We start from the raw sequence: 12,425 nt of genomic DNA on the forward strand, positions 1-12,425 counted from the left end.
ACTGAAAGTTTGGCGCGTCACAGGGAAGTTATTGATGGCATAGCCCACATTAGATCGGATTTGGATGTTATCAAAAGCAGAATGACCACGGCTGAACAACGCATAGGTGACACGGAGGATGTAACAACACAGCTAACGGCAACGGTGTCTGAGTTGGAAGCCAAAGTGAAACAACTTACAGAAAAGAATGACGACCTTGAGAATCGCTCACGCCGTTCGAATCTACGCTTCATTGGGCTGGAAGAAAAGGCGGAGGGTGCCGACGCTGAAACCTTTCTGGAGAATTGGCTCACCGAAGTCCTCGGACCGGAGAACTTCCCCCATCCGTTGCGGATCGAGCGAGCTCACCGCATCGCAGTTACTCCAACGGTCAACACTTCAGGCAAGCAGAAGCATAAGCCGACAACTGAACGTCCCAGGACACTGATCGCGACATTCCTGAACTTCAAAGATAAAGCGCTGGTGATGAACGCGGCACGGAAGAAGAAGGCGATTATGTACAACAACCGACAGGTCAAACTTTTCTCAGACTTTTCAGCCGACGTGCAACGCCAGCGGAACGCCTACTATGCGGTGAAACAGACTCTATACTCCAAGGGAATAGAGTATGGCCTTCAATACCCCGCCAAACTTCGGGTGACATATGAGGGCAAGGTCATCGTCTTCCAGACGCCCGGAGAAGTGGATACGTTTCTTCACAGCATTGATGAGTCAGGGTGCTGTATTGCTTATATGCAAAGTAGGCTAAACTTGCAATAGAAATTATTTCTAGTACACACGGCTGATTTGATTTGAAAGATGTTTACAAGTTAAACAAGGAAAAGAAAAGAAAAATGGCTCATTTAATTGGGCCCAATATTATTCTGTTATTTCTCACTTTAAAGGGTGTCGCTAAATAATTTGAGTCATGCTTGCACTCAGTAACCTATTTGCTTTCAGAACCTTAAAGATTATACGTTATTGGCTATGGCTTATACTAAAATGTTCATTTTGTTCTACCATAAAGGGGTGGTATTTTATATTACTTGAATACACAGAGATTAAAGGTGGTTTATTTAGTTTATTTGACTTACTTTTGCTCCTAATCAGGAGCTATTGGAAGGTGGATTTACTTAGTTTAGAGACTGTAAAGTAGGCAGTCGGTGGGTGGATATGTTAAACATTTTGCATGTTCTAGCAAAATGTTTTCGGTGTGGTTCTTGTGTAGGTTTTCATTATTTCACGTGTAGTGTCGTTTTATTTATTCTTTTTTTTTTGTATTTCCCTCTTCTCTGTCTCCCCTCATATTACCCAACTCTTCAGTACAGCTCATGCTCTTTGTTAAGGCTCCCCATAGCATCCCCTAATGGCAGATAACCAGGTATGCAAATTAACCTCATGGAACATAAGAGGCTTAGGCAGTTTGGTGAAAATAAAACAGGTAATGACTAGACTAAAACACTTGGGCTCTAGAATTATATTTCTACAGGAAACGCACCTAGTCCCCACTGAAGTCATCAGAATACGTAGAAGGTGGCAGGGGCAAGTGTTTGCTGCTAACTTCTCATCTCATGCTAGAGGAGTAGCTATCTTAATTCACAAATCTGTTCCAATTCAAATAATCTCAACTATTATGGACCCTGGGGGAAGATATATAGTTCTACACGGTAGTTTACTTGGAAATTACCTTAATTTAGTAAATGTCTACGGGCCAAATAAGGATGATCCTGATTTCTACAAGAATATTTTTCTAACAATTTCAACCTTAAGGGGGGAAGTTATAATGGGGGGAGATTTCAATTGTGTTTTGAAACCAAATATGGACCGTGAGGGTGGTCAAGACTCATCTCATAGTCATACAAGAAAGGTAATTCACCACTTCATGGCAGAGCTGGGGCTGTGTGATATATTTAGGAAACATAACCCAGATAAGAGAGAATTCTCATGTCATTCTACTACATACAATACCTATTCCAGACTTGATTATTTTCTAATTTCTAACACCTCAGTATTCAAAATCAAGAGTTGTTATTACAATGGCATAATAATATCTGATCATGCTGCAGTATCTTTGGAGCTTAAGGTTCATAAAGAATACAAAGGTCCTCCTAAATGGAGATTTGATAACAAATGGCTCCAAGATCCTCAGTTTGTACAGTTCCTTAATGCAAACATAGATGTGTTTTTCAAGCTCAACAAAAATGAAACGTCATCGCTAATCAGATGGGATGCCTTTAAGGCTTACATCAGAGGGCAAATAATAAGCTATACCAGTTTTAAATCTAAAGAATTTAAAAAGAAACTGTTAGAAATTGAAAAAGAAATTAAAACACTAGAAGAGCTAATTGTAACTAATAAGACACCATCTATAGAGCAAAGATTAAACACACTTAGAGCCCAATATAATGAAATGTCAGTAAATAAGGCCTTAAACAATCTAAATAAATTAAAACAGCAATTCTATGATCAGGGGGAAAAGGCAGGCAAATTACTTGCCTGGCGCATTAAAGCTATACAAAATGAGAGATCAATACATGAGATAGAAAAATCTAATGGAACAATGACTTCAGACCCCAAAGAAATAAATGAAACATTTCAGAAATTCTATGAAACACTTTATAAATCTGAATTCTCCGCTGACAAAACATCTTTAAATGGCTTTCTTGATGCCCTGAACTTCCCTACTCTTTCTCAAGAAGACATGGAAATTCTGGAGAGACCATTAGAACTAGAGGAGTTTTATTGTGCCCTTATGTCTATGCAAAGTGGAAAAACTGCTGGCCCAGATTCGCTGCCCATTGAAATATATAAGACCTTCAAAGATATGTTGATACCCCAATTATTCACTATGCTTGAAGAAGCCTTCAGAATAGACTCCTTACCACCTTCCTTCTCTACAGCCCTCATCACTACAATATTGAAACCTGGCAAGCCACCTACTAAATGTGAATCTTACCGACCCATATCCCTACTAAACTCAGACACGAAACTAATTGCTAAAGTCATTGCACGGAGATTGGAGAAAGTCCTACCTAGTCTGATTCACGAAGATCAAAATGGATTTGTAATAGGAAGACAAGCTTTTCACAATATTAGAAGAGTCTTAAATATTATCAATATAGAAGATGGATCCCCCGATGTGGCCCTACTCTCCCTGGACTGTGAGAAGGCCTTTGACAGGTTGGAATGGCCATATCTATTTGATATACTCCCTAGATTTGGCTTGGGACAAAATATTATTAAATGGGTTTCGTTATTATACAATGGACCCACTGCAGCAGTCTTGACAAACTCCATGACATCCAAACCATTCAAACTTACCAGAGGAACACGCCAAGGATGTCCACTGTCGCCCCTTTTGTTTGTATTGTCCATAGAACCACTGGCCCTAACAATTAGATCACACCCTCTGATACGGGGAGTAACAATAGGAAGCTGTGAACACAGAATAAGCCTATTTGCAGATGACATCATACTCTTTTTAAAAAATCTGACACAATCCCTTCCTGCCTTTCTTAACATAATAGCAACCTTTGGAAAAATCTCTGGCTACAAAGTCAACAAAACCAAGTCTAATATTATGTTCCTAAATGACAAAGAGAGAGATAATCCAATAGTAGGGAACGATTTTCATATTGCATCCAAGGGCTTTAAGTACTTGGGGATACAGATCACCCCCAAAATTCAAGATATAATCTCAGAAAATTATAACCCAATTCTATCATCTACCAGTAATACTCTGAAGAGATGGTCAGATCTTCCCATATCTCTGATTGGTCGTGTAAACATACTTAAAATGAATATCTTACCAAAATTCTTGTATCTTTTTCAATCTATCCCACTTAGCCCCCCACCTACCCTATTTCCTAAACTGAAGGAATTAATGACTAATTTCATTTGGAATAACAGGCGCTCAAGACTTAGGATATCCTTACTTTATCTGCCATATGATAGAGGGGGCCTACAAGTGCCAAACTTTCTATGGTATTACTGGGCAGCCCAGATCAAGGCAATAATGCACTGGTTCTCAAATGAACCTAAAAATTCCTGGGTTGAAATAGAAAATTACACCACATCCCCCTTGCCATTAAAATTATATTTATTTTCTGATTCATTAAAGAACCTGTTAAAGAACACACACAACCCCTTTGTTAAAAACTCCATCATAGTCTGGCACAAAGTGCAATCACATTTAGGTATTGATTCAGACCTATCAGGGTTCACCCCAATATGGGGGAAACCACCAATTCCCAGCAGGAAGAAACGACTCAGGGTTCAAATCATGGGCAATGAAAGGTATTAGTAAAATCAGGGACATGTATAATGCAGATAAGGTATTGTATAGTTTTGAGGAATTACATGGTGCTTACAATATACCCAGGAACCACTTCTTCAAATATTTGCAAATTAGGAGTTTTATTTTGAAAAAATACAAACAACAGATAAACAAACCACCACTGTCCAGTCTTGAAGAGGTTATACTAAATCATATGCACAGTCGTGGTCAGGTTTCGGTGACTTATAACTTAATTGTGGAAAACTCCAATGAATCTTCAAATGACAAGAGAATGAAGTGGTCCAGTGACATGGATACAGAAATTTCTGAGGACGAATGGGAAAAGGTGTGTCACACAGCACAGACTCAAACTATAAACACCAGGTTTAAACTTATACAGTATAAATGGATTATGCGCACATATATAACTCCTTCCCTTTTGCACCGCTTCAATAACAATAACCCTGACCTCTGCATTAAGTGTGGTCTTGAAGAGGGCACACTTTATCACTGCCTGTGGACCTGCCCTAAAATAAGGGAATTTTGGGAAAAGGTAATAGAACGAATCTCTGACATAAACTCCACCAGATTGCCCGTCTGTCCTAAACTGTTCATTCTTGGACTTGTCCCAACAGACTTAAGGTTATCCATTACAGACAAAAAGATGGTATATATGTGCTCACTACAAGCTAAATACTGTATTGCCACTTCATGGAAAGCTATGGAGGCACCTTCTGTCAATTTTTGGTTCAAGACCCTGTCCAATACTCTGGCCATGGAAAAAATGACTTATGCTAAAAGGGGGAAGCTACAGATTTTCTACAAAGTATGGAAACAATTTACAGACTTCTTGGAAAGTCAACAAGATGTACAAGATGTATAGGCTGTATACTTTAACTTTCTGACAGTATTGTAAGAGGTTTTTTTTTTTTTTTTTTTTTTTTTATTGTTTTTTTTTGTCTTTCTCTTTCTTTAATGTTGTTTTGTTTCTGTTGTTATTTGTTGTTGATGTCTTTTATCCAAAAAGTATTTTCCTTCTATGTTGCTAAGCATATGTATTTTCATGTATGTTGTTGTACAAGTTGGAAAATGTAATAAATAAAATTCAAAAAAAAAAAAAAAATGTAATATAAACCCATAAATATATGAATTAAAAAAATATTTGCAATTTTCATAAAAGTATTTGGATGTTTATATACAAACTTTTAAACTTGAATGTACAAGACGCTTTCATTTGTGAACTTGTCTGCATTTGTGTGTGGCTGGATTCACAAAAGCATTTTTTTCAACAAGGAACTCTCTGTAGCCAATCAGATGCCTCCCTCGTATTTTATATATTTAACATTTATACATACCGATATCCATTTGTGTGTGCATTGAAATGTATATGTGAGAAGAGAGTAATTTATATATAAATCACAAAATACATTTATGTATCCTTCTCTGTGCATACATTATTAATGACCCCATACTAAATTAACAGAATATAGAGACGAGATCAGAGGAGGACACAATAGGCCTTATTTTGCTAGCGGTAATCTTGGCTCCCTCTTGGCAGCTCGGTGAGTAAAGCTTGGTGAGTAAAGTAGTCCAAAGCCTTGAGAACCCCTGACAACATACAATTGTGTGGCTGTAGATGCTCCTCTCAACAAGCACGTCAGTAGGGGTCAAGGAAAGGTTGTCCTCCCTCCCGGAGTGGAACAGTCAGAACTCACCATTCTAGTTTGCAAGGAGAGATTCTCCTGTCGTCATTGTTAAAAACAGAACTAAATGAAGAGGCTGTGAACTTCATGACAAGGTTCAAACGATGGATCTGTCTGCATGAATGTCCAAGGTGAACATTTTAGCATTATAAGTAGAGGTTAAGTAAAGATACATATCATGTATAACTGGTAGTTTTAGTTTTAAAGTAAGTGAACGACTTTAGAATTATAATGCATGCATAATGTGCGTGTGTTTCTGTCTGTGGGTGTGTGTGTCCGTGCGCGCGTGCGTGTGTGTGTGTACGTGCTTGCGTGTGTGTGTGGTCGTGTGTTTTTGCGTGTGGGGGTTGTGGCGTGTAGGTTCCCCGTGTAGAGCTGACCCTCTCTGAGCTCCAGGAAATGGCCGTGAGACAACAGCAACAAATAGAGGCTCAACAACAGAGGTTGGTTGCTAAGGTAACACAAACCAGAACGCCAGGAGTGCGTGTAGAAGCATGCTAAACATCACTGTTGACCAAGTGTGTGTTTGTGTGTGTGTGTATTATTTCCTTTTATCTTTTCTCTTACTTCTCTAACAGACATGAACTAAATGTAGTCAACGGTGCCTGTCAGTGTTTACACCAGTAACACCATTAAGAGGAAGGAGAATTTACCATTTCAAAGTGTTTTATTTGTAAAAAAAAGTTACTTGTGATTCAACCTAATTTCATGGATTTCATGAAACGTAAGAGACTTCAGAGAGCATGGCTTGGCATGGAGCTGTGCATGGGAAACGTGGTTTAGGTAATAAACACTGAGCCCTGGGACCAAGGCTGTGATACCGCTGCATCTGTTTTATAAACCCCCTTCCTTTGCACACGTATCAGGGTGGAAATGGGTTTGTATGAAAGAATGGGCAGCTGCTACAGTCAGCCGGTTGTCCGATCAGAAAGCAGGAAGGGCCTCTGAGTACTGTGAACACAAGGGCCCTCATTTATCAAACGAGCGTACGACAGAAAACGTGCGTAAAATGGATCTACGCTCATTTCAACGTTGAGCTTGGCATTTATCAATTTGAACGTGAGCGCAGGCTGCGATGAAATCTCACGTCAGGTCTGAGCTCGTGTACGCAAGTTTTTTTTGGCGCAACACACGGGTATTTCACTGATGAATAGTGCAGCACAAGTAGCCCATGTTGCACATCTGTATTAATTACTAAATAAATTGGAATTAGCCCAGCCGTTCAAACAATTACAATCAAGTCAGCCCTAATTAAAACAGTATTGCTATGAAAATAATTAGAATGTGACAGGTGAAATGTTTATTCAGCTGTCTATATAAACAGGAGCTTTGCCAAATAGGTGGTCGAGTCGCAGCGATGGCAGATCTGGCTCTGTTAGAGGACCTCAACGCACGTCTAAGACGAGAGAGAGTTTTTCGAGACCGCGCCGATTTTTTTATGGAGAGCGATGAATGGCTCTTGAGTCGTTTTCGTCTCCCAAGGCATCTCCTGATGGAGCTATGCAATGCTTGGAGCCACAGTTAAGGCGAGAAACTAGGCGTCTAAACGCAATACCTGTGCCAGTGCAGGTGTGCTCTACCTTGAGGTTTTTGGCCACCGGGACCTTTCAGCGGGAGATCGGGGACAGGTCTAGTATTTCCCAGCCAAGTATTAGCCGAACCATGCCAGCAGTTTTGGCAGCTATACTGTCCCTCTCTGAACGTTATATTAAATTCCCATACACTACGATCAGCAAACTGGAATCAAACGGGATTTTTATGCTATTGCTAGGTTTCCAAATGTGATTGGTGCGGTTGATTGTACCCATGTGCGTATGAAGCCACCATCTATTAATGATTACGCGTACATCAACCGCAAAAGCTACCATTCGGTTAATGTTCAGATTATTTGCGATGCCAGAATGTCAATCCTGAACATGGTAGCCCGATGGCCTGGGGGCACGCACGATTCTTTTATTTTCCAAAATAGCAACGTTGGGCATCGTCTACATCAGGGCGCACTACATGGTCAGAGTCATCTCGGTGAGTTACGCTGCAGTCGCATTGCACCGGCCTCCTCCCGTTTCTTGCTTGGCCGGCTTCACAGCCGCAACACGTTTTTTGGTGATGAGCTTCATGTCGGACCATTTTTTCTTCACCTTATTCGGAATTAAATAACTTTAACGGAATGCAAACAATAGCATATATGTGAAATGTTTTAAGCTGGATAACAGAAGTTGTACATTTAATTTATTAGTTAATTAATTTAATTAACAAACCTCTTCCGTAGCCCGACGAACATTGGAAACAATATTCACTGCAACAGTTATTTCCTTCCATATAGCATTCTTTTGCTGGCCTTATTGCCAGCTTTTAGGCTGCCCAAATAAAACCAGACGGTTCGCATCCACCAGTGACCCGAGCGTCTCCATTTGGGTCTCGGAAAATTCCTCTATTTTAACCGTTGGACGTTTCTCCATGTCGTAAAAGTTGGGGGCGAGACTTCTGAAGACGTGCTTTTATATGGGCGTGTCACGTTCATTACGATCGATCTCAGCCGCCGTATTTATCAACGCAAGATCCTTCGTACGCTGGGATTGGTGTGATACGAAGGTTTCGTAAATCTCACGTGGGTCCTATCGTAAGATGAATCATGCGTTCAGATTTGCGCTCATTTCTACGTTCGTTTGATAAATGAGGGCCAAGGTGTTGTAAGGCAGCTGATAACGCAGAGGGCCTTGTGGTTTGGAATCAGGGAGAGAAATTCAGAGCATCCTGCCTCTCTTTTTATTTCGTTACTTTACTACCCTCTTTGATGTCTTTCAGTGCTTTTTGAACACTTCTCTTTCTTTCTTTCTTTCTTTCTTTCTTTCTTTCTTTCTTTCTTTCTTTCTTTCTTTCTTCTCAAAGAAGCACAAATGACCACAGGTGACCCTGATCTTAATTCCCATGCTTCATTGTACAGACACAGATATAGTTGCAAGCAACCATGACAGGGTCCTACTGAATGACCGTATGACTGAGTATGGAGGTGGCCTGATGAATACATGATGGTCAACTTTATTTGATGTGATGCCATGTTTCACAGAATGATTAATTGAAGTTAGTCCTGAACCACCAATGGTCATGAATCCGACGTAGTTCCACTACACTATATGGGCATGTTCACTACCAGGGGCAGATCAGATTATATTTTGAGAAATGGAAATCTTCCACACATGGAGGTATGGTGAGCTTGGTCGGTATGGTAATATGGCATTGGTATGCCTTAAAAACCGGTTTTCCGGAAGTTTATATATCAAAACAATCACCAACCATGTTTCTAAAGCATATTGTGTCAAATTCCATGTTTGCTAAACTACATATGTACCAGATATTTTCAGATATAGACTTGAAATTTGGCATGGATATATTGTTGAATCTCCTCTTAGTAGCCGTATTTGACAAGCGAGCGTTTCTGACGCAATGTTAGAGCTGTTAAAACATCTGAAATATTCATATATTTCAGATGTTTTAAATGTATATCTCTGCCGTCGTTAGCCTTATTGCTATGAATTTCATACCATAGAGTCCCACAGTCACCTGGTACATGTGTGATGAGTATCAATTTTTTACCACTTTCGGCAAAAAGCAGTTTAGATGTGGGTGTTTGGTCGAGTTGTGGCCATTGCATTAAGACTAAATTATCCGACCATATGGGTCAGACTCTGAAAGTTGTTCATCATGATGAATGGTGCAAGTATAACAAGTTTGAAGCATATTGCACTTTCCCAGTTGAAATGGCAGACAGTTTAGTATTTTTCACTTAAGTATGCATATTATAGCGCAACCTATAGTTAATTATGGCCCATCCTTGATATCCCTAACTCACTTTACGAATTCTACAAGCCTGCCAATTTATACAACTTTTGAAAATGTTGTTTTGGAGATATGGACAAATGTACCAGGAAAAAAATAATGAATGTAGCTGCAAGCAACCATGACAGGTCCTACTGTATGACCGTATGACTGACAGTATGACAGTATGACGGACAGTATGACAGTATGACGGACAGTATGACCGTATGACAGTATGACCGTATGACCGTATGACAGTATGACGGACAGTATGACAGTATGACGACAGTATGACAGTATGACGGACACTATGACTTTATGACAGTATGACAGTATGATGGACAGTATGACTGTATGAAAGTATGACGGACAGTATGACGGACAGTATGACGGACAGTATGACCGTATGACAGTATGACGGACAGTATGACGGACAGTATGACTGTATGACAGTATGATGGACAGCATGACAGTATGACGGACAGTATGACAGTATGACGAACAGTATGATGGACAGTATGACCGTATGACAGTATGACGGACATTATGGCGGACAGCATGATGGACAGTATGACAGTATGACAGACGACGGACAGTATGACAGTATGACAGTATGATGGACAGTATGACAGACAGTATGACAGTATGACGGACAGTATGACCGTATGACAGTATGACGGACAGTATGACGGACAGTATGACAGTAGGACAGTATGACGGATAGTATGACGGACAGTATGACGGACAGTAAGACAGTATGACGGATAGTATGACAGACAGTATGACAGTATGACGGACAGTATGACAGACAGTACGACAGTATGACAGTATGACGGATAGTATGACAGACAGTATGACAGTATGACAGACAGTACGACAGTATGACAGTATGACGGACAGTATGACAGACAGTATGACAGTATGACGGACAGTATGACAGTATGACTGACATTATGACAGTATGACGGAAGGTATGACAGTATGACGGACAGTATGACGGAGAGTATGACAGTATGACGGACGGTATGACGGACAGTATGACGGGCAGTATGACAGTATTATGACAGTATGACGGACAGTATGAAAGTATGACGGACAGTATGACAGTATGACAGTATGACGGACAGTATGACGGACAGTATGACTGTATGACAGTATGACAGTATGATGGACAGCATGACAGTATGACGGAAAGTATGACAGTATGACGAACAGTATGACGAACAGTATGATGGACAGTATGACCGTATGACAGTATGACGGACAGTATGGCGGACAGCATGACGGACAGTATGACAGTATGACAGTATGACGGACAGTATGACAGTATGACGGACAGTATGACAGTATGACGGACAGTATGACGAACAGTATGACCGTATGACAGTATGACGGACAGTATGACTGTATGACAGTATGACAGTATGATGGACAGCATGACAGTATGACGGACAGTATGACAGTATGACGAACAGTATGATGGACAGTATGACCGTATGACAGTATGACGGACATTATGGCGGACAGCATGATGGACAGTATGACAGTATGACAGACGACGGACAGTATGACAGTATGACAGTATGATGGATAGTATGACAGTATGACGGACAGTATGACAGACAGTATGACAGTATGACGGACAGTATGACCGTATGACAGTATGACGGACAGTATGACGGACAGTATGACAGTAGGACAGTATTACGGATAGTATGACGGACAGTATGACGGACAGTATGACAGTATGACGGACAGTATGACAGTATGACGGATAGTATGACAGACAGTATGACAGTATGACGGACAGTACGACAGTATAACAGTATGACGGTCGGACAGTATGACAGACAGTACGACAGTATGACAGTATGACGGATAGTATGACAGACAGTATGACAGTATGACGGACAGTACGACAGTATGACGCCCCGTGCCCACTACCTCCGTCCGTTGACTGATCCCCATTGACTTTGAATGGGGACGGACGCAAAATGCATTGTGGATCCGTCCGTTCCGTTGGAGCCTTTGGCTCCGTCAGAAAGTTGAAAAATGTTCAACTTCTTCGGCAGCGACGGATCCGTCATCCAATCAGATCGCGTATGCAAATTTAAGCCCTGGAAAGCGGGAAAGCGGGTCATCTTGCCTCGCAACAAGCAGGAAGAAGCGGGAAGAACCCGGCGAACCGATTTGATTGGCTGACGGATGCATCTGCAAAGACTACTCCCCCATCAGTCAGCAACGCCTTCCCACGTCCGTTGACTGACGGAGCTAGTGGGCATGTAGGGTGACAGTATGACAGTATGACAGACAGTATGACAGTATGACGGACAGTATGACAGTATGACTGACATTATGACAGTATGACGGACAGTATGACGGCAGGTATGACAGTATGACGGACAGTATGACGGACAGTATGACGGAGAGTATGACAGTATGACGGACAGTATGACGGACAGTATGACAGTATGACGACTAGGGCCCGACCGATTCATCGGCCTGCCGATTTAATCGGCCGATTATAGCCTTTTTGAAAATAATCAACATCGGCCAAAAAGACGCAGATTACAATTTTTTTTATTTATTATTATTATTTTTTTAGAAATGTTATTGCGCTTAGCATCCTGCAGATTGCGCTCCTACTCGCC

General features: G+C 40.9%; 1 protein-coding gene across 3 annotated transcripts in view; it reads left to right on the forward strand.

Annotated features, from left to right (window-relative positions):
* LOC130382524 (apoptosis-stimulating of p53 protein 1-like) overlaps positions 1 to 12,425 on the forward strand; it is a 109,291-nt gene that overhangs the window by 48,420 nt on the left and 48,446 nt on the right. For 2 of the 3 annotated variants that reach the window (XM_056590327.1, XM_056590326.1), the window contains exon 5: positions 6,319 to 6,414. The exons of the other annotated variant lie outside the window; for it this stretch is intronic. In XM_056590327.1, the coding sequence (XP_056446302.1) occupies positions 6,319 to 6,414 (96 nt within the window). The remainder of the gene's footprint in view (positions 1 to 6,318; positions 6,415 to 12,425) is intronic. 3 annotated transcript variants of the gene reach the window in all.

Source organism: Gadus chalcogrammus, chromosome 5, assembly GCF_026213295.1.
Source record: "Gadus chalcogrammus isolate NIFS_2021 chromosome 5, NIFS_Gcha_1.0, whole genome shotgun sequence".
NCBI classification, from domain to species: domain Eukaryota; kingdom Metazoa; phylum Chordata; class Actinopteri; order Gadiformes; family Gadidae; genus Gadus; species Gadus chalcogrammus.